Source organism: Carassius auratus, chromosome 49, assembly GCF_003368295.1.
Source record: "Carassius auratus strain Wakin chromosome 49, ASM336829v1, whole genome shotgun sequence".
Lineage (NCBI taxonomy): Eukaryota > Metazoa > Chordata > Actinopteri > Cypriniformes > Cyprinidae > Carassius > Carassius auratus.
This window is the reverse complement of record NC_039291.1, coordinates 12,583,404-12,605,697: the sequence shown is the minus strand read 5'-3', so window position 1 is coordinate 12,605,697 and position 22,294 is coordinate 12,583,404. Positions and strand designations below refer to the sequence as shown.

The window sequence follows — 22,294 nt, the reverse complement described above, 5'->3', positions numbered from 1 at the left end:
CACACAGAGGTTTTAAATATCACTTTTATAGTCGGCATACAGTAAAACCAAACACTGAGGGTTTACAGAGAAATGATGACATGCAGACCTCCTGTTCTGGTACCTGCACCAAGAAGATTGACCACATTAAGGTGATGACCAAAATGATTGAAGATCTTCAGTTCTGTCATCAGAGCCTTGTGTTCACTGGGCGTAGCGCCATCTGCAGGAACAAGATAGACATAGCTCCTGACACTAAGGGATGTATATTTGCTTAATAGGCTTGTTATTATACAACATGTAATTTTAAGGTCCTTGAGCAGTTTTAATATTTAAAAACATACCTTTAAGCATTTTGACACTCACCCAAATGCCCCTCGCCCAAGGGGAGAACAGGACAATATAGAACATATCAGTATATCAAATAACAGAATCAATACAACTTATAAAGCACATACACAACTGACCTAGTTTAAGGCGGTCATGTAGAAACTCCCATTGGGCGGGATCATACTGTAACCTGTCACAGTGCTCAACCAGAGGCTCCTCCCCTGGATGCAGGATGATTGGCAGGTACTCTGCTTTGCCATTAGTGGAGTTTGGCTGAGAATGACACACATAATATAGATATATATTACATGGTACTGTAGTATAAGCAGTTTCTATTGGTCTTCATGCGTGGTGATTTGCTCTCACCTGTTTGAGTTTGTGAATCAGCAGTGTGAGAAGCAGCCAGAAGAGGGTGGCCACCACGCATGTACATGCTAGAGTTGGGATCTCCAGAAAAAGGGACTCAGGTGAACCTATGGGATAAATAAATTGTTTAAATATTAAGTGTTGTCACATAATATGTGTCTTTAAAGACAGAAATAAAAAGTGAGGGATCAGTGGGACATATCCCGGATCACATTTGTCCCCATGAGCATGACAACTCCCTATAGGTCATGAGTAATGCATTAGCCTCTATAGAAACAGCTAAACAAATGAACCTATAGGTAAACAGTTTAAGGGTTGAAAAGCCAAGGCCATCTGTGGGAAATGAAAATGGGAGACAGTTTCCTTCCTGACCTATCGGATGAGAACAGCGTGAACGTCTCCTCTCAGCACCGTTTTTAGAAGCATCCGACATACAAGTTTTATTGTGGGTAAAAAAGATTTGAGAGAAAGAGAACGAAAACTAATACCAACACAAATCTATGTAAAAGGAATATTCATGCATGCATTAAAAGTTTAAAAGTCTGGGGTCCGATGCACGAGGGCTGCATTATCATCATCATTATTTTTTTAATATAGTAAAAATTGCATTATTGTGAAATATTATTACAATTTTAAAGTAACTGTTTTTATTTTAATGTATTTTTAAATATAATTAATTTTCAGAAGCCATTACTCTAGTCATATGATCCATAAGAATTCATTCTAATATGCCGATTTGCTGCCCAAGTGACATTTCTTATTGTTATCAATGTTGAACACAGTTGTGCGGCTTAATATTGTTTTTGTGTGGAAATTGTCCCCCCCCCCCCCCGCCCCGGATTCTTTGACAGAGTCCTAAACAACAACGTTTATTTGAAAAATATTTTTTCGTAAGAATTTACTGACACTTTTGATCTAATAAAATTTATCGCTGCAGGATAAAATAATAATAAAAATATCTTACCCAGTCTATACAGTATACAGTGTATATACAGTAAATGGATTTTCATTGTTTACCAGCTGCTAAATTAATATTGTTCTGTTTTAGAACAACAATTATTTATTAATTAATTACTATTTAATGTACACTTGCCATAAAGATAACAGAGTTAAAATAATAATAGAACAAAATAAAATTCTCAGGTATTGAGACAAAGGACAAAGCAGAAGCTTACTTTGAACCCAAATGTGGGCGGAGCTCTCCACAGACCCTCTTTCATTGGTGGCCTCACAGGTATAAAGTCCCTGGCCTTCAACTGTAATTCGGTCGATGTGAAGAGTCCCTTCCTCTGGAAACAGCATAATTCCTGTCAATAAATGAAACGTGCAACATATTCAAATACAGATACTTCAAATAACTGATCATAAAGGACACTTGCTAGTCTCACCAGACACCTGCTGCAGCTTCCTTTGGTCCTTATACCATGTGATCTGGGGTTATGGAATTCCCAGAGTGGGGCAGCGAAGAGTGACTGAGTTGCTAACGTTAACACTGTGATCGCTCAGATTTCGCAGCAGCACCGGTGCCTGCAGAACTGTACAGTGTGAGACAAAAAGGGCTCAAGTCAGGGGTCATTACGCATGACGTTTCATGTCCACTGAAGCAGTTTAATCAAAAAGATCAAAAACACCCCTAGGGAGAGTGACGGAAATCACAGCAGTCACATGAGGCACTTAGCAATACACATCCGCCTTATAAAGCAGCTGAGTGATTTACGGGTGACGTGGTTTGTTATTGTTATAGAAGTGTGAATTGGCTGCTAGTTGTATTTCTTTCATTTCAGATTGAGGCCTGGAATGTTTGAATTGCAGCCATTGGATTTGTGCCATTCAGAAAAATCCCTCTGTTTGTCTTAATGACACATTCAGCATTTCATGGACTCAACTGATATTTCCGGGTTAGCCAGCCAAGGACGCTTTCTATTGCTTAAGCTGTTGAAAGTTTTACAATGAAGCGTCAAATTTATGTAGATTAATATTAAAGAATCACAGCTTAATTAGTGTAGAATAAACTCACTTTGCATGAAAAAAAAAAACTATTAAAAAACCAAGGGGTCCTTCATATGAACAACCATTACATAAACTCTAGAAAAAGAGAAGACTTACTCCTGCCTCAGATATTTTAATCCTGGACACAATTGATTATTGTCCCTTTCCTCGTTCTGTGACAGTGGCTGATTGGCTGATTGTTCTTTGGCCATGTGAAGCAGCCTGTAAATGTGGCATAGTGGGAAGTGCCATTGTGTGTTCTTCCTCCTGACTAGATCTCATTCCCACAACAAAGAGGTTATGCTTCACACAGCCTTGAAGAGAAGGGCTACAGGAAGCTCTGGGACCCAGTTCCCAAGAACCCCTTTTGCTCTGACTTTCTCCCTCTCTTTTTGTTTCTCTTTCCGCCTCTGTCTCTAAATGTGTGGGTGTCTGCATGCACATCCTTATGTGACTTAAAGTAAGTATCTGTTGTCTCTGTGTTCTGACCTGCAGTATACTGGTTTTTCTGATATGCTTGCATTTCTAAGCATATTCAGTTGTACAGATGATGCAGCAATATACTATATGTCCATCAATATATGTTCAGAATATAAAACTATTGTTTAATAATGTTTATAACAATGACATTTTAAGAGTTTCACACCCTATTTCGTACCCCATCAAAGTGCCAAAGATCACTCGCTTGTTTGTCTTATTGAAACGGTATGCTTTTCTTGTTGATGCTGAGTAACTCTGACGCCGAAGCTGTTATTGCACATCCAAAAATGTCCTATAAGTATGTGCATGAAAAAAATAGACTATACATATAATATGCATATAAAGTGCATATTTAATTCTATGGAAAACAGAAGCCAGGAATATTCACATTGTGTTCCATGCAACAAAGAAAGTCATACAGGTCTGGAACAACAGAAGGGTGAGTAAATGAATGACAGAATGTTCATGTTTGAATAAACAAACCCTATAAGGACAGCATGAATGTGTGTGTGTGTGTGTGTTGAACACAATGACTCTTAAAGACACACCTGTGATCTCCACTGCTGTATCTAGGTGTGTATGTTCTCCTGTAAGCAGGTGTGTGGTGGAACAGCGGTACGTTCCCGAATCCTGTGCAGTCACATTCCTCAGCAGAAGGTACAGAGTGTGAGAGAACTGCCCTTCTGTGAGCAGCCCGGCGAGAACTGAAGCTCCCTCTGATGTTGAGGATTGATTTGTTAATCTATACCATGACAGGTCTGAATAGAGGTGCCTATTGGCTATACAGACCAGACGGAGGTCCCCTCCCTCTCTGGGTTCTTCCTCCAAAGATGCGATAAGGCCTCCTTTGACATCTGTGATAGTGGACAAAAAACGTTTCAGTTTCCACTTCCTGTACATAAACCCTCGATACAGTGAGACAGAATACATGCAGACCTCATGGCAACAACAGAGTTTTGTTTGAGGCTATTAAACAGAAAAAAAAAACCCAGCATAGAGAAACCAGTTTGGAGTGTTGATCACGCAGCATTTTTTTGTAAACTTTGATGACAATGTTGAATAGCCATTGTCAGTACAAGCAGCAATAAGACGTTAGTGTAAAGGCGCGCTATTTACATTAGCTATTTGAAATTTCCTGTGGAAACCGCTCTAGGGTTTCCTGATGGAAGATCATGTTTATCTTTCCCGAACACCACCAATGTTCTCCAAATAATGCACTGCACGAGGAGGCAGAATGATAAGAGCCACAGGTTCCTGTTCACTCCTCCACCCTGTCGCTATGACAACAGCCAGGATGGGCTACATCCACTGTGGCCGAAATTAGCACAGCTTGAAAGCAAACCCTCGAAAACAAGGATACGAAGGAAGGCGGGATTAGAGGAGAATGGGAAGGAGTGAGAGAGAGGGAGGATGAGAGAAAACGATATGGAGCACATTGTAAAATATGGGGTTGAGATTTAAGCATCTTTTAAAATGTAGTTATATATACAAAGTACCTGTGACATAGAAATGGATGTCTAGTTCATCTTTGCCCATTAAGTTTGATGCAACACAGCGATAGATGCCAGATATCAATGCTTCGCCAACTCTCAGAAGTCCTACAGTCTGTGGAAGAAAAAGAAACAACAACTCTCGCATGCAAGCAGAGATCCACACCAACACAGCTAGAAGGAACCCTAAAGACCCCTTACACATTCTGTAATTTCCTCAAGTAGGACATGTTCCTGCATTAACTTCCATTGTTTGTCCAGGAAATACATTCTCATTAAGAAATCATAGCTGTAACACAATCGCAAACTTTAATAAATAAGAATGTTATTCAAGCCCCTAACTCAAGTCCTATGCACATACCCATAATCAGTTTTGGCTAATAATAATGTTGTTCCAAGACCAATGATGCTGATCCAGGGATATGTTGGGTAAACTGTAAAAATTTTCTGAGAACCCAAAACTCATATGAGGTAATTTCCTCTAGCCACAGATGAGTATGTTTAGGAGTGACCAAGATTTTGCCACATAGGTTCAATTGTTCCCTCCATTTTCTTATACAAGGATGTCTGAATAGTTATCAAACTGATACTGTTTAAGATCCATTACCAAATGGGATAGAATAATCAATTTTAATCCACTACATCAATATGTGTCCTCATGGGGTTTGGGGAACGAATTCTAACAGCTTGATTCCTCGCCATTGGATTCTGTTCCGCCCATGTTTCTTATAGAAAGAGGTTGTAATATTTATCAAACTGCTATTAGTTAACATCCATCCTTATATGGCATATAATCAACATTTCTCTCCACAGGGAAAGGGGAACAGATTCTGACTCCTGGATTGCTCGCCATCATATTATTTACCCCTTTTATGATGAGGTTTTAATATTCATCAAACGGATACTGGTTAAGACCCATTCCCATATGGGATAGAATCCACAAAATTTAACCCAAAACATCAACATGCCTCTCCACAGGGATGGGGAAACTTATTTTGACAGCGTTATCGCTCGCCATTAGATTCTGTTCCCTCCATGTTTCTTATAGAAGGAGGTTCTAATATTCACCAAACTGACACTGAGACAGTTTTTTTTTTATTAATTACTTCACTTATTGTAATACTCTTTTATTGTTTGTTATTGTTGTTCCAGCAGCAACAAAGTTTGCGATTCAGATACAAGAATGGGGATGGAGATGGAGTATTCTGGTAATAAATAATTTAATGTTGTTGCAGTAATCAGAGAGGAAGGACACCTGTTTAACCACATAAAGAACTAGAACCGGAACTTGACTGCTGTTATCTGAAAACATTTGGTGGCGCACATAATTCCACAGAACTGCGTGCAGATGCATTCGTGTGAATCCCGGGGGAGTACTTTTGCGTTCTTGTGTGCCCTCTTGTGTATTCATTTCATCTGTCCCCTATGATCAGTCCACCCACTCGAACACTCACCTTATTCTTCCCTTCTAACACTTCCTGTCTGTGGCTGATGGTCAGGATGGGATTGTGGGTGGACGTGACTTCTGTCTTCTTGCGGACTTCAGTCCAGGATGAAGGAGGAGGTTTCTCGCATCTTAGAGAGAGGGAGAGAGAGGACGAGAAAGAGGAAGAGAGAATGACAGCACTTCTCGGTTCACAAGTGTCGAAGCAGTGATGTCACAAGACAGATGTGTGGTGCAGCTGCAGTCCAAAAGAGGAAGACCGGAATCATCCGATCACTGGTCTCTTGGGAATTCATTTTTTACTATAGTCATCTTATGGAATTTTTTCTTTGGAATTCATTTTCAGTGTGTGTGTGTCATCTTGACACTCTTTGGGTTGTTCCATAATTAGCAGTGTGTGGGGCTCGGATGTGCTCCCATGCTTCCGAAATTCCAACCTCTCATCCATTTTACACACCACCTTAGGCATTTATCCCATTATCTTATCAATGCCAATTATTTGAGGTCTCTAATCTTTGGAGCAAGGTTCTGATGGGCCATGTTGATGGGTATTTGTCCGTGACTGTGTGCCCACCGCCCTGTTACCCCTCCCTGGCTTTGACGACTCTCTCTGATTGCTCTTCCTATTTGGCTGGGACAGTGAGTTTTCTATCCTCATATGTCCCACCCTGATCATGACAACGGTACTTCTCAAACACACAGTGCACTCTCCCACGGCTCTCCGGGAACAGTCGCTCAGTCGTACACACACACACACACACTGAGAGAGACAGAAACTTTAAATGTTTTACCACAAACATCCCCACTCATTCTGCATTCACACCTTCATCCATACCCGGTGTGCCCGTGTACAGTATTACGAACTGACTTCAGTGGGTCATTATGAAATCTACTCTGTTTTATTGTCTAGAAAAGCATCGAACAAGAAACAGTTTATTATAGTCTGCCAGTATTTCAGCTACATCTTTGCCAGCAGCTAGGACTTCACATATGCATTTTTTTTTGTAGAACCAAACAGACCATGTTGTACAAATAATTTCAAGCAAATTTAATGCAAAAAAAAAAAATACATTTGATATAAACACATACATTAGATATTAAAAATACATTTTTTTTTATCAGCGTTCTTACACATTTGGCAATTACTGAGATTTACCATAAGTAAGTTAGTTGTATAAAATTATTAAATATTAGAATCATATATTACTCATAGACAATCTGTATAAAAAGGGACGAATCACATTGGGAGAGACCCGTAGAGTAGAAACAATCACACAAATACTCACTCGACACACACAAACACTTGCATACAAACAGGCAGGATCTTTACTTTCAGCACAAAATAAAGCAACTGTAATACACAGCATCACTGTGAAGTGGAAGAGTTTGCCATAAGATGACACATGGGATGACACAGAGCATTTACGGTCCATCAGAACTCCTACACAGCAGGCATTCTGGGCCAGGTCCAGTCTGGAAAAACAAAAAAACAAAAACAAGAAATCCAAACAGCGAGCCTCGGTTTTCTCGGCCATCCTTGGCTCACGTCAAGACAGTAGATAGAAGTTATTTTCATCGTGTACAATCTGAACTCACAGCTTTTATGGATGTTAGAACTACAAATGATGGTCTGAGTTTTGGAGATGGAGGCTTGGTTCATACATCCTTTATAGTACCACTCAAGAACACAAAAAGCAAAGCAGCACCAGGCAGTGTATGGATGGGGATCATGCTCAGAAAGAAGAAGAGCAGAAAAAACCTGTATCTGAACAACAACAACAAAAAAAAAAAGAGGAATAAATTAGAATTTAGTTCCAGGGGTGCAGAGTTATCAGCCTCTCCATCCACTCCTGAGTGAGCCCAGCTGTTCTTGATCGTCATGAGATGGCGTGCTTTTAGTGATGTCTCTGGGGTGGCTGGATAAGGAAGGCCACTGGCAGTTGTAGGGTTATTTGTGAGTGTGGCAAGACAGGTGAGGTGGATTGTGGGGGATCAGTAAAGTGGGGTGGAGGGTGTTTGTGTGGGATTGGGGACTCAAGAATAGATCAAGCTTCTGAGGAAGCGGACTGTGCCACGTTTGAAGATGGAGGGACAATCACGCTGCTGGGAAGTTGTCTCGCATCGGGGAGGAAGCCAAACAACGAGAGGAAAAGCGCTCTGATTTTTCGCACAGGAAGCCCGTCTGCGCCTCCTGCCTGGTTGAGATAAGAGTGCTGCTGTTCCCATGGCTGAGCTCAAGCCCATCCAGCCGCTATCAGGCCGGCCCGGCCCACAACTCCTCCTCCTCCACAGCGTCAGGCCAGCCGCGCCGGACTGCTAGAAAGAATAAGGGCCTGAGTCAGGGTCCAGCCAGTCAAGACCTCTCAACAGAATGTACACACAATACCTTTCAATGATCAAGCTTAACATAGTGCTTTCATTTATTTTTATCATATATACCTTTTGAAATTTAGTTGATGCAATGACAAGTATCTCAGCAAAATCAATATGCAAATGATCAAATAAATTATGTCAGTTCGGCAGACCCGGATAGAATCTAAAGGCATTTAAAAACTCCCCCAGAATGAATTTAAACAAAATAAATATGTTTTAAAATAAGTGTTCTAGAGACATATTGCTAATTGAAAGCATAAATATTTTTGTTCTTATTTGTTAATAGAATGTCAAAGCATTAAATGTTGTTCCAAACTTAGAATTATTATTATTAACTTTCGCTAAAACCATAATTTTTTTTTTTTTTTATGAAATAAAAAAAAAAACATGAACTGAAATGAAATAAAATACAAGATAACAAACTCATTATATTTGAACTAGTTTCCATGGGAACTTTTCTAATTTTTTGTTTTGTTTAAACTGAAGCTCCAAAATAACTGAAACTTAATGAGACTACATAGACATTAAACAAACAAACAATAAATAAATAAAAACAACAGAAAATACAACAAAAAACGAAAACTTTCAAATTAAACTAAAAACAGAAAATATGTAAATGAAATGTAATTCAAAATGTTAACAGATATTTAAATAGTGTATGAATGATTTGAAAATAAACCCTGTCTCTAAGATTAACTTTCTTCTGCAGAACACAAAATGCATTATTTTAAAGATTGTAATAATTTGCAATTTTGGGTCAACTGTCACTTTAAGATTGCATGAAGGATAGCTGGCCCATACAGGGACTTTGTTGCATTATTCCAGCCAACGACAATGTACTTTTCAGCAATATTTCATTTCTAGTTCTTTTAGGAAGCACTCAAAAAATAGGCCAAGAAAATATTACCAAATATAAGATGGCACTACAATAAGGGGAAGCATGACCTAAAAATGTCTAAATTTGGAGTAGAAATGGCAGTGTCAAACTGTAGCGTTTGTGGATTTCATTTTTAAAAAGTCTCAGTGTGTGTCTATATGGGAGTAAGTCAGGAATGTATGTGGAGGGGTGTTTCTGTGAGATGATCTCCTCTGAGTAATGCTCGCTAAATTTTTTCTCATGAGAACGGTGGATATGTGGTGTGTCAGACATTGAATAAGGCATGGCAGGATGCGTCTGAGCAATCACAATAATAAACATCCAGCATTCTGCACAGGAAGTTCATTAAATCATAGTGTTTGATTTAGAAATGAACAAATCGTGCTTGTAAGCACGGAACTGGCTTCTTTTGAAGTGCTTTTTTCTGCACTTTCAACTCGGGAGTTAAATTCAGTTCTGTGACTGCACACATTCACACAAATGCGGACACATACACCCGAGCGTCTGCATCCACACAAAAATGAATAGAGACACACAGATGAAAGGCCTTCTCAAGCATCTGTTCTACAGGCTAAAAGGAAACCCTGTCTGAACACATGCTGAATTAGACAAAACAGGTCTCTATTCACAAACACACACACATACACATACATACATGTGTGTGTGTGTGTCTGTAAATATAGACATGTCTCCACTCATATGTGCATTCATTCTAAAAAAAGCACATCAAACCCACTGTGACCAGGTACAGTGTGAAATAACTGAACTCTTTAAAATGGTTTCAGGACATTACGCAATGACGGAGAGAGGATATCTAACTTAGTCTAGTGTGGGAAATCCAAACCTAGCAAAATTGCATTGTCTCGCGTGTGTTTTTTCACCTGGATCAAATGCTAAATTAAAAGTGACTGAATTTTTGGCCCTAACCCAGTATTCTTCACCGTATCCCTTTCCTCCGTCCCCAAAGTGCAACGAGGACACGATTAGTCAGTCATTGGGGAAATGTTTTCGAATTTAAAAATGCTTGTAATGCTTTCACTTTTTAAAAGATGATAGTGGGAAATAAACTGAGATTTTAAAGAACTTGCATAAGCCCGAAAGAAACAAGCGGACCATAACCTTCCTAAAATAGGGTCTATGCTATAACTAATGTTTTATGTATGTTATGTAAGGTTATGTATTTGATCGGCATTTCAAAGTGCATTCACCACTGCCTTATTTCATATTTGGCAAACATTTGTGTGTTTCTGAGTGGATAGTGAACTTACAGGCCTTTCGGAGGGCACGGATGCCAGAGCCACTGGATTTTAGGAGGTGGGACACCGTGAGAGGTGCAATGCAGGGCTTGTCTACTGCCTCGCTGGACAGTCCCAGGTTGCTGAGAGGAAACTGTCTTTTCTCCAGTCTGTGGTTTCACTGTAAATAGGTTTTGACAAAAGAGAAAAAGCAATGAGGGCACAATGTTATAGTCCCCATATAATAATAATAATTACTATTTTGGGGAAAAAATGTTTTTTTTAGAATTTTTTTGTTTTGTTTTAAAACAGTTCTACTGTATAGCATTAAAAGATAAAAACTCTTTATGCTAAGCCTCACCATTTACCACCAATGTGAGTGTGAGGTTCTGGAAAAGTCCATACTGCTGGATGCCAGTAAGGATGGTGTAGATTCCTGCATCCTCTTCAGCGACATCCCGAATGACCAGAGAAAATCTGTCTACATGGTAACGGGAACACTGCTCGGCGGCAACCATCCCATCCTTCAACCTTAGCAACAGATTTGATTATTGAGATTTTTTCTATTTAGCCAGTATGTTGTTTCTGTTCACAATTACATCTATTTAGCACCTCAACTATATAGTCACAGGAAATTTTACCAGATGACTTCAGGTGCAGGGAAAGCTTTTAGTTTTGGAGTAAGACGGAAAGATTTCTGTCCTGCAGAAGCCTGAACCACAGGGCCATCTCTGTGCTTGAGTCGAATGAAAGGCTGGTCTGGAAAAAACATACAAGAGAAAGACAATCAAACAACACACGTGTGGGTGACTGAGAGATAAAAAGCTGTAAATAGTGAATTAAGAGTTAATTAGAGTTGGAAAGAAGCACAAAAGTTGGGGAAATAAACATTCCAGCAGTTTGCTATGGTGTGTATAAATCTGTAATGTACTATCGTTTCAGAGCAAATTTTGAAACTGATTCTAAAACTCACCATAGACAATAACTGTGGCATTTGTTTCTCGCTTGGATGGACCACTTGTTACATGACATTTGTAAAGTCCTCTATCTGCTGTGCTCAGGCTGGGGATGGTGAGGACACTGTAGAACAGCATGTTGGTTCTGCTCCTTGATATGCGTCTGATGATATTGGCAGATCCATTAGCCTGAAGTGAAAACAAGCAGAGCAAATTGTGTCACAAACACTCATTTTGGTCCATAAAGGAAAAATATAAACAACATGGCTTTCAAAGGAACAGCTGTTCATTCAATGGCCATTTAAAACACTTAATTATGAAAGTGAATTTCTATAAAACAATGCCTCCTTAGTGCACAGTAATTTCACTGTAATTAAGATGTAATTTAAAATTACTCTAGTTGCCAAAAAGAAAAATAAGTTAAAAGGCTAAAAGGTGTAAGTTATGATGTTCCTCTGAAGTATCACAGCAATATAAAAATTAAAAATAGAAGAAAATTAGACTATACATATATATATATATATATTAATAAGTCGCTAGGGTATATTTGTAGCAATAGCCAAAAATACATTGTATGGTTCAAAATGATAGATTTTTATTCTATGCAAAAACTCATTAGGATATTTAGTAAAGATCATGGTCCATGAGGATATTTTGTAAATTTCCTACCATACATATATTAAAACATAATTTTTAATTAGAAATATGCATTGCTAACAATTCATTTGGACAACTTCAAAGGCGATTTTCTCAATATTTTGATTTTAATTGCACCCTCAGATTCCAGATTTTCAAATAGTTGTATCTCGGTCAAATATTGTCCGATCCTGATAAACCATACATCAATGGAAAGGTTATGTATTCAGCTTTCAGATCTCAATTTAGCAATATTTACACTTATAACTGGTTTTGTTGTCCAGTGTCACATATATACACATATTACATTTCTATTAAATATTAATAGAATCGTTTTGATGGCAAACTTTGATATATTAGCAAATCTGAGCACAATTTGTGATTCTGGAGTTTGTTCTGAAACTCCAGAGGAGACAAATATTTAATTGCTGTCTTTTTCTCTGTGATGCAGGAGACTTAAGGAGACTTAAGCAAAAGTCTCCATTTGCATTCTATGAGATACTAAACAAGCTAATTCATGATCTTCTTTATAATGTTGTTTGCTGTGGAACTAATACATTTAGTAGTTATGCATCAAGATGAGTTAATTCATCTGAAAAAAAAACATTGTCCAGCTCATTCTACTGGAAATAAACTGATATCACAACATAAGCTCATTGATTCTGAATATTCTTAACCGAATTAAGATTTTAGAAATGTCAGGTCATAAATCACATGTGCATACTGTGTAAAACCTACCTTTTGAGGGTACGTCCAGCTAATGGACACCCTGGCGTTCCACTCAGCTGTAACGGTGCAGTTCAGTGCTAACATCTGGCCCTGTAACATGTGGACCAAACCCGTGCTGTTCAAATACACATCCAGGATTTTATTCACTGCGAAAAGAAGGAAATGGATGCAATTTTTGAAACAAAAATTTAGGCCCCAGTTTTTGGTTCACCAGTAAGTTAATCAAAGAAACCATTAGCGCTTACCTGGCCTGTGAGTCAAGAACCTGTTGCTATATTTGACTCCATTGACAATAGTTTCACAGGAGAATAGCCCGATGTAGAAGAATGTGGGACTACGAATAGTGAAACCGTGCTTGCTATTCCAGATGATGTTTCTATAATCAGGAGCTATCGGGTGGAAAGGAAACTGAAAATGAAAGAAAAATGCTAATTAAAAAAACAACAAGATTTTGCATTTCTTTTAGGTAGCCTACAATAGAGATTCACTTTGTAAGACACATTTTAAAAACAAACTTGCACTTTCAGCTTAAATCTCATTTGGCCAGCGCACGTAAGGACTCGTGAGGGGTTCAACAGTGCACCGTCCTTCAGAAATTCTTGGAGAGCGGTGTTATGATTTTGTTTACTTCCATATTCAATGGAGGAAATGTTTACAGGCTTAGATGTGACACTGTGGAAGTGTCCTGCCCTTTCTCAGGGGATCAGGTGAATGCTTTCCTCCCAGTGTGAGCTGCTCAAAATCTCCTTGTTTCTAGAAAGCACTACTGCATTAGGTAAGGCATTCGATAAGCCCTTCACCTTCCTTGAGAGTGTTTCTAAGTATGGACACTTTCGGCCATGTTGACTTCAACTCTTTTTAAACACATTTTCCAATAACAATGATCAACAGTGAACATAACAATTCTGTCATTTCTGTCTAAAGCACCGTGAACATTTCCACCACACTGTCACTGTCATTTCCGCCACATCTCAAATGATGCATTGTGTAACAGCATTCTGTGCTGGAAATACAGGGGAAATGATTTTGGAAAAAGATGCTGGAATCCTTTGGGTTGCTAATGGTAATTCCACAGCTAGCAGTCAGTCTATCCTAAATATCCTAAAGTTAGACTAGTAAGTTATTATTTAAACTATGAACAATTGTTTTCTTTAATTGAAATAAAGCCGAAATAAAATAAAACGAAATATATTGTACATGTAATGGGTAAGTTGAAGTTTTAAAACTACCAAAACTAAAACTAATCCCACCAAGTCTTCAAGTCTTAACCAACCAACATTTTATTAAGATCCCTCCCTATGTTCAATGTGTAAGAGGGGAGAGCAAGGATGTGGAAACGTGACTCCAGTCCATCTCCTCACATCCTGTTACTACAGGATATAGACATCGCGGCTAGGCCCTCAGGTCAGCTACTTTCACAGCTTCAGTGAGAGCCTATGTATTGTCCCCTATGTGTAAGGTGCAAGATTAAAGATCCACTGCCAAGTCCTGAGTCCTCTCAGGAAAAAAACACTCCAGTGTGTGACAGTCCAAATTTGAGAAGGTTAGAGAGAGCTCGTATTTATAGCCCGTTTGCCTTTTGAATAGAAATTAAACGTGGTGCTTTTTTGAGCAAGAAGGGAGGATAGGGACGTCATATCACTAGCATATCCTAAAACACTTTCCATCCTGTATGCATGGAGCCAAAGGCAGCACGACGGGGACTGGTCAACTTGTTCTTTTCCGTTTCCTCTTCTCATCTGAAATTCATCCTGAAATGCTTACGTTTTTTTTAAACCCTCACGACACTTTTGTAATCATATTTAGACTCGACCTGTGTCTCCAGGGATGTAGTAGTGTATCTAATCATATCATAAATGCACAGCAAGCCATCTTTTAAATCATCGGATAAAGCTTCGTTCCTCAAATCACTGTCCTTGCCTTCAGCTGTGGAAGACATCAGCCTGCGTGAGGTGGTCTTAGCGTCATCTCCTTTGCTTTGTGCAGTGCCAACAAGAAAAGGAAGATGTGGGCGCCACTCACTCTGAGCATCAGCTTAAACGATCCATGTCTTGCTGAGCCAAAAAGACTACTGTATATCCTCTCCACATGCCCTCACGAACACACATACATCCGAACTGGCACAAAGAGATGCATACTTGCCCTTATAACCTGGTGTGATTGTGAGATAAGGACAGGGAGAGTGACTTATTTATGAATGAGTGCAATGAGAGGATGCACTTTGTGTATGGCAGTGGAAGCCATAGACAATAGCAATTGGCATGAATACCTGATTACAGAAGTAATTAACACTAATGATCGATCTTTTTGTTATTATTTGCAATAACGATTCATCACACGGCAACTTGCTCTAACATCACACAAATGCAACATTAATTCATTGCAGCGACCGCATTTGCATTTCATCAATGCATTTACTGTAGCAAGTGCGTATGCGCACATACACTGTATTTACTGTAGAGACTGCGTGCACACATAAATGCACATTCTTCCCTTTAAACTGGCAAACGGAGCTGAATTGAACAGAATGTAGTGTCTTTGGAGAGGCTCTTGTAATATAGTGATTTTAACACCATTAAAACATGTAGGCCTAAGTAAAGAACATCAGTCAAGCCAGAGGTTATGAAAATAACAGTGCACGCTTTTTAAAATAATCACGACCTGCGTCACAAATGACACACTATACACTATGAACTTAAGCACTTTGTACTGAACTGTTTATTATATAAATTATATAAGGTTATTTTGTCATTCATAATCATTGTCTGATAGCTCCTTCCAAGCCACTACGTAATTAAAGTTTGAGTGCATGAAGTGTCATTTGACAATTTGTTTGTTCCCATTATTTAAGAGCATCATCTGGATATTTATGGCCCTGCCCATTGGCTTCATTGGTCTATAATCCTGCATATTCACATGTTGTGCTCAGTGCTGAGAAACAAATATTTTTTCCTTGGACAGAGGGAAAGCTGATGTGTCATAGAGTATTAAATTGACTGGTTGACTCACAGTTGAGACACTCACCTTAACCAATGAGACTTTGGCATCCGGGTTTGTGACTCTGCAGGGGAAGACCAATGGCTCTCCCTCCTTCATGTACACCACTTCTGGGATCTCCGACTGCACCTTTACAAATGGCCGCTGGCTATCTGAAACGCCAATGCTAAGGTTAGGAGCAGATCGACACTGCATAAAAACAGTTTAGAGTAAGCAATAAAAATATCAAACACTCTCTCTCTCTCTCTCTCTCTCTCTCTCTGTTGCTTTCTTGGTTGCACTTTCGCCCCAGTTGCAATATTCTTGTGGCAATGAAAGGCTTTGGGTGTTGCTCGCCCCATTGTTTGGTGCTCTGGTGTTATTAAAGGAACGGAAAAAAAATATCTGAACATTTTAACAAAAGTACCCCAAGGACTGCTGGATGCTTCCTTGTCGTGCTTTGATTCAGTATAAAGGACGAAGGGTGAGGCTAAATAGACATGGCCACAAGAGCGATTGATGGTCCTCAGGGGCCTTGTTGGCTAACCGGGGCTGCACCTAATGACCTGGGGCACCTCTTAGCCTTCCTTAATGCCTGACCAGGGAGGATCCGAGCCTCTTCTGCCCCGGCATGCCCTCAAGGTGCCCACTCCCATGTTCAGACACGCATCCCAACAAATATACACAAGGAGACATCGCATCCTTTACCCTTGTCTCCAAGTCCCCCCCCCCCCCCCAACCAGAGTAGCACAGGATATGGACAGCCAGGCTGAAGGACATAGATAAGACTGGGTACCCTGGGAAAGGCTGCCCAAGAGCTGAGCCTTTCAACAGCTGGGGCTATTTCTGTCCCCTCGAGGTAGCACGTAAATGAAAGTTCTAGTTTAAATTTAGTCAAAAGTGAGAGAGGACAGCCTATGGTGTGAGCAAAAACAAAAAAAATGCCTGTGCAAAACCATGCCAGATGCTCACTTAGTCGGATGTGTTGCCTCGAGAGAAAAATGGTGTTTAGGTATTATTTGCTTCCTGAGACTTCCTGTTTAGCCTTAAGCAACAGAAATGGTCAGTGAGATGGCCAAGCTATTAAACAGATTCCAGTGTCTTCACAAATTGGGTCTTCCCTGGAAATCGGGTGTCTGTTAGGACCTAAAGCGATCCTAGCTATGAATGGGGATTTCTATATAGCGCTTGATTACAATTCTTACAAAATCATGCTATATGTTATAATAAGCATTAATGTCTGTTTTAAGGCCCGTTCACACCAACAATGATGACTATAATGCTAACTACAACATATATATCAGCGTCCACATCTACATTCCGTTTTAAATTCTCAAGCTCTTTACAGTCAAGTGAATTCTGATTGGCTGCCATTGTTTTTATCGTTCATCAGCTGGGAAAAAAAATTCTGAAAGTGATTCCAACAACATTGTTTCACTTTGTCGTTATTGTTATAGAATAGTTGTAGTTTTCGTCCTTGGTGTACTGTTATTAGGCCTTTAGTTAGGTAATACTACATAAAATGTTACCATTACCCTATCAACCCTTATAATATAACTTTTAAATGATAGTTGAAGACTTGATGGAGACATGATTTCAAAGAAGTGCCCAATTTGTCAACAACACCAGAAGGAGAGGGTTTAAAAGTTCCAGTGTTCACCTGAAGCATCTTACCTGTGATGTAGACGTACACAGAGGTCTGTTTGCGATGCTTTTGGCGGTACCTGCAGCGGTAAGAGCCAGTGTGTTGAGCTAAAGCAGGACTGAGCATCAGGCGGCTGCAGTATTGGTTATTTTTCTTCCCGCAGCGAGTCTCTTTTATCTGCGTGCCGTGGTACACTTTCGGGACGCCTGATGGCAAAACCCACTGGAGCTCCCACCGTCCTCTGAAACATTAAGGAACTTTATACCTAATGGTCTAAGATCATCACGTCATTGTTTCAGAGATCGACATGAAATGGTGTCCAAATGTCTGAGACCACTTATGAAAATGTTTATATTTTGCATTTTACTAATTAAAGACATTTAAGCTTTACTAGCATAAAATGTGAGGTCAGATCAGTTAACTTGATTTATGGTTGACTTAAGAATTCGTTTTTTGGTATTTAGATTTTCTTTAACGACAGCATCATGCAAAGTGCATGAAAAAGCTTTTATAAAATATGATAATCATGTTTCAGCATGATTTGAGAGACTCTTGTGTATAAGAACTTTTTTTACAAAGGTGAAATTAGATTTTTGTTAAGTGACCTAAAATAGTGCACAATATTCAATATTTCTGTCATATAATAAAAACAAACAAAAAATTATCTTTAATTGAAGGTTTCAATCAAATTGAAGGTTTCAATCAAATAATATTTTCAGTGTGCTATCAGGATTTTAGGCATGACCAAAGGTTTTTCTCCATTTCTGTCACCGATGGAGTTCCTTTGCCACAGTCGCCTTTGGTTTGCTTAGTTGGGGACGCTTGACTGATTGCACAGACACTACTGAAGAGAGCTGAACTTTAAAAAATTACTGTTTGTTCTTGTCCTCTTACATTATTGACAAACTATTTTCCTGTTTGCCACTTTAAAGCTGCTTTAAAACAATCTGTATTATATGAAGTGCTATACAAATAAAGGTAACTGGATTTGACTTGACTGTGCATGGCTCATTCTCATCTTTTATGTTTGCATTTTACAATCTCTCACTACAAACTTTTACTTAGTATTTCTACATTCCTCCTGACCAAAATCTGTATCAACTCTGTTAATCATTATGCCATATATGACTCATCAAAAACCTCATGATCAACTTTTGACCACTTCCTCCTCCTTTAACCGTGAGATTGTGTGACACATCACTCACCTGCAGTTTAGCTGAAGTGTCTGATTTCTCTCTATAATAAGCTGCTTTTCAGTAACATCCAACACTGGAGAACTGAACCTCCCTTTTGTGTCTGTGTCTTTAAGACAGAAAGCAGAAAGGCATGTTAGAAGTTGCTGAATAATAAGTTGTGAAGCTGAAGCTTTAAAGAGTGAAATTAACCACATTCAGGTGATAAGAGTGATAGTCCAACTTACATAAAATATGACTATGCTGCCCAAAGCTATAGAAACAGACTCACAGCTCCTGCTTATACTGATAGAGTTATATTTTAGATGCCTCTGAGCACAGCACTGCTTTTTCAAGTCAACTGAGTATTGTTCAAAGGTACTTGAGGATTTTACAAGTCAATGTTTGTACATTACATAGTTTAACTGAATACAAATCATCAGAAAAAATCACATTACTGATGTGGTGTAAAAAAAAGTTTCAAAATACTACTACTACTAATAAATAACAAAACACATCCAGTTCTTTTATTATTTATATATATATATATATATATATATATATATATATATATATATATATATATATATATATATATATATAAAGTCAGATTCTGAGCAAGTGCGACACTAGTTTTAAATGATTTTTTAAAATATATATATATTTTTAAACCTTATTATATTCTACATAAATACATGCATAATGCCTATTTAATTTGATTTATCCGATCAATAAGACATCACCTACAGTTGAACATTAAATGAACGTTACGACTTTGTATTTTGTAGTGAATAACAGTCCTATAACATAATTTACCATTTCCGCGTGATGCTGTGACATTAATAACCTATTTAATATGCAGAATCACATGTAGCCTATTGTAAGCACAAGTACATTATATAAAAACAGTTTTTGCATACAGCAGTTTTTCAGCTATTTCTGTTGCTTAGAAAAAACACTTAATTGTGGGTTAAGGTGACACATAATTCAATATGATTTTAAACATCTCGTCTCCATGCAGACGTGACTATACAATGCAGACCGCTCTCACTATTGTTTATTGCTTTTAAAAAGCTTACAGCATCATTCCATTATTCACACTCTATGCGCAGACCATGTACCGTAACATTTAATAATGTATTGTGATTAGACCAATGAAAAAAGAAATCAGGATTCAAGCACTTTTTCCCACAGCACGTCCCGCATGTGATCCAGACAGGCTTGTTATCAACTGCTCCACACACGCCGAGGTCCCGTTTCAGAAACTCTCATCAGGAGAGCCTGGCACTAATGACGGGATAAAAACCTGCCGATGTCAACTGAATAAACGCTAATGAACCAAAGGAAATAAGGTTAAAGTTTAAAGCGAAGCACGTAGCCTATATGAAATACATTTTCAATGAACAAATGTAAAATATTGAACAAAAACAAGAAATGCATGTTGTCGCACATGCTTTAAAATACGTTTTTTTTTTTTTTAGAAAATTAATTTGCGTAATGTTGCGCTTATATAGTTAATTTTTCAGTCTATCATTTGTCAAGGTATCCCAAATTGAAAACAAAAATACAATAGCTTAAAGACATGCTTTGTGTAAAACTACACCCACTGGGAAACTATTAAACATTCAACAAATTCGCAGTCTGTGTCACGTGCTATTCTAAATAAGGACCAAGTAAACATTCTATAGCCTACAAGGAAACTCTTTTTTGATAAAGAGGTTCTTCGCTAAATCGTTAATGTGTTGCAAATACACTAAACGAGAACGGCGCATTTAAAAATGCAGTTATAATTATAATTATCCTATCATTTGCATGAATGCATTTATTACATATGTTTTTTTTAACAGTGGCATGTTTTATTAGTGCATTTAGCCTAGTTTGTATCATTTTTAGGACTCTTTCTAAAATACAGCAACCTAATTAATTTTACAAATAATTTCCCCCACATAATATGCTTAAAACACGCTTGGCCTTTAATCAAATTCAGTTTTTTTCCATGCTGTGGAAAAAAACTAAAGCACTAATAAAGCACTAATCATCAGGCACTGAGGACAGTACATCGCTTCGCCCCTGCTTCCTCCCCTTGGGTCTGTTTTAGCTATAACACCCTGATTAGCCCTGGTTCCTGCCTCACAGTGGTCATGACCCCGAAGTCATTTATATTAGAACTTCCATTTCACAGTCATCAGGCTCAGGAAATAACGCACTCTCTGATTCAACTGGGGCCAAACATTAAAGACGGATGTCAAGTCAGAGCAGAGAGGTCTCTACTACCAGAACAACTTGTCCTGCTATGGCAGGCCGGTTTTAGCATTTATTTCTTAAAACTAATGTCTGTTTTAATAATAGTACTTATTTTATATTATTATTAATAAATAATAATATTTGTACATTATTGTCTCTCTGTAACCCTACGCATTTTGTCTATCGTCCAAATAACTTATTTTCTTTGTAGCGAATTGTTATATACATTTTTATTGTATATTTTTATTACTTTTATTTTATTAATATAATCTGTGGTGCCTTGATTTTTTTTTTTTTGAGCACTGTTTCTGTCACCAAAATAATTTTCATGTGTGTATAAATATTTTGGGCAATAGAGCTTATTCAGAATCTTTTCAATTTTACTACTTCATTAAATATGTTACCAGATCATTAGCATTCCTAGCATTCCATATAGCATTCCTAATCACGATAGTTAAAAGTAAGCCATTTATTTTGTTCTGTAATTTTTTTTCCAATCAAATGTTATTGGGATATGAGTTATTAGCCATTCTTTTCATATAAGTCGATCAGACTAGAGTGATTAATTGTATATAGATGATCTATTAGTTGCACAGTTTGAGTCATTTCTAGTAATAAAAACGAATATGCTAATAGTAACATTAAATATATAATAGTTCGTTTTAAATTATCAATGTAAATGTTAAATAGGCTTGCCATAGTCTTGTAAAAACAAATTGTAGCATATCTGATTTAGCGCGTAATTTACGTTCGTTTAGCGCGTAATTTTGGGTTTCTGCAGTGCGCATTATTACCAATTAGGCATAAATACACAATAAATAAATAAATAAATACCCCGCTAACAAGTTAATATGTTCATCCAAAGTTAATGGATGTCTTCTCATAATGAAATGCACATGATGCGCTGGGACTGAGCCACACTCACACAAATGAAAACTGATATTCTATTATAAAAGTAAAGTACAATTTACCTTTAGTCAGAACACGCCCTGACAATCCAAATATCATCACAAATAATATATCGAACATTCTCTTGGTCTTGCTTGAGGTCCTTTGCTTGCAGATGAACACCTATGAAGGAAAGACTGCAGATCCAATACTCCAGAGAATCAATTCACCTTACAACACCAAACTCCTCGAACCCTGCTTTCACATGAACTACAATCAACCTCGGTATTGTCCGGTGTTTAAGAACTCTTGAAGTAGGAGGACCACGCATGAATTCCAGTTAAACTCTTGCCCATTAGGACCGCGGGCTGGGATTTATTCATTTCCCACTGCCACCGGAGCTTCCGTGACGATCATCGACACACCCATCCCCGGCGACTGACGTGCCCTACAAGGGCCCGATGTACTGCACCGCTCCTGTGTCT

At 38.3% G+C, this 22,294-nt stretch overlaps 2 protein-coding genes across 3 annotated transcripts; both read right to left on the bottom strand.

Annotated features, from left to right (window-relative positions):
• Positions 1-62: 62 nt before the first annotated feature.
• On the bottom strand, positions 63-2,590 carry LOC113065916 (vascular endothelial growth factor receptor 1-like). Its single transcript, XM_026237455.1, has 5 exons — positions 2,064-2,590; positions 1,851-1,982; positions 676-782; positions 447-582; positions 63-202 (listed from the first exon to the last, which is right to left on the bottom strand). Exons 2-5 carry the CDS (start codon positions 1,975-1,977, stop codon positions 63-65), a joined length of 510 nt encoding a protein of 169 aa, XP_026093240.1. The 5' UTR covers positions 1,978-1,982; positions 2,064-2,590.
• Positions 2,591-7,378: 4,788 nt separating this feature from the next.
• Positions 7,379-22,214, bottom strand: LOC113066260 (vascular endothelial growth factor receptor 1-like). Of its 2 annotated transcripts, none has more exons than XM_026238101.1 (11): positions 21,893-22,214; positions 18,711-18,807; positions 17,535-17,746; positions 15,909-16,033; positions 13,130-13,292; positions 12,894-13,030; positions 11,537-11,708; positions 11,205-11,322; positions 10,925-11,094; positions 10,597-10,744; positions 7,379-8,391 (listed from the first exon to the last, which is right to left on the bottom strand). In XM_026238101.1, the coding sequence occupies exons 1-11, from the start codon at positions 21,948-21,950 to the stop codon at positions 8,373-8,375; spliced, it is 1,419 nt and encodes a 472-aa protein (XP_026093886.1). In that variant the 5' UTR covers positions 21,951-22,214; the 3' UTR covers positions 7,379-8,372. The 2 variants fall into 2 exon arrangements, with proteins under 2 accessions (XP_026093886.1, XP_026093885.1); XM_026238100.1 differs by having other exon boundaries at positions 7,379-8,394; positions 21,893-22,212.
• Positions 22,215-22,294: the final 80 nt, after the last annotated feature.

Coding starts and splice junctions, on each gene's coding strand:
- LOC113065916 (XM_026237455.1), bottom strand. CDS start 1,977: ATGCTGTTTCCAGAGGAAGGGACTCTTCACATCGACCGAATTACAGTT. Junction 783..1,850: donor CGCCCACATTTGGGTTCAAA/GTAAGCTTCTGC, acceptor TTTATCCCATAG/GTTCACCTGAGTCCCTTTTT. Junction 203..446: donor ACATGACCGCCTTAAACTAG/GTCAGTTGTGTA, acceptor TTGTTCCTGCAG/ATGGCGCTACGCCCAGTGAA.
- LOC113066260 (XM_026238100.1), bottom strand. CDS start 21,950: ATGTTCGATATATTATTTGTGATGATATTTGGATTGTCAGGGCGTGTT. Junction 11,323..11,536: donor TGCCACAGTTATTGTCTATG/GTGAGTTTTAGA, acceptor TGTTTTTTCCAG/ACCAGCCTTTCATTCGACTC. Junction 11,095..11,204: donor CCTGCACCTGAAGTCATCTG/GTAAAATTTCCT, acceptor TCTGTTGCTAAG/GTTGAAGGATGGGATGGTTG.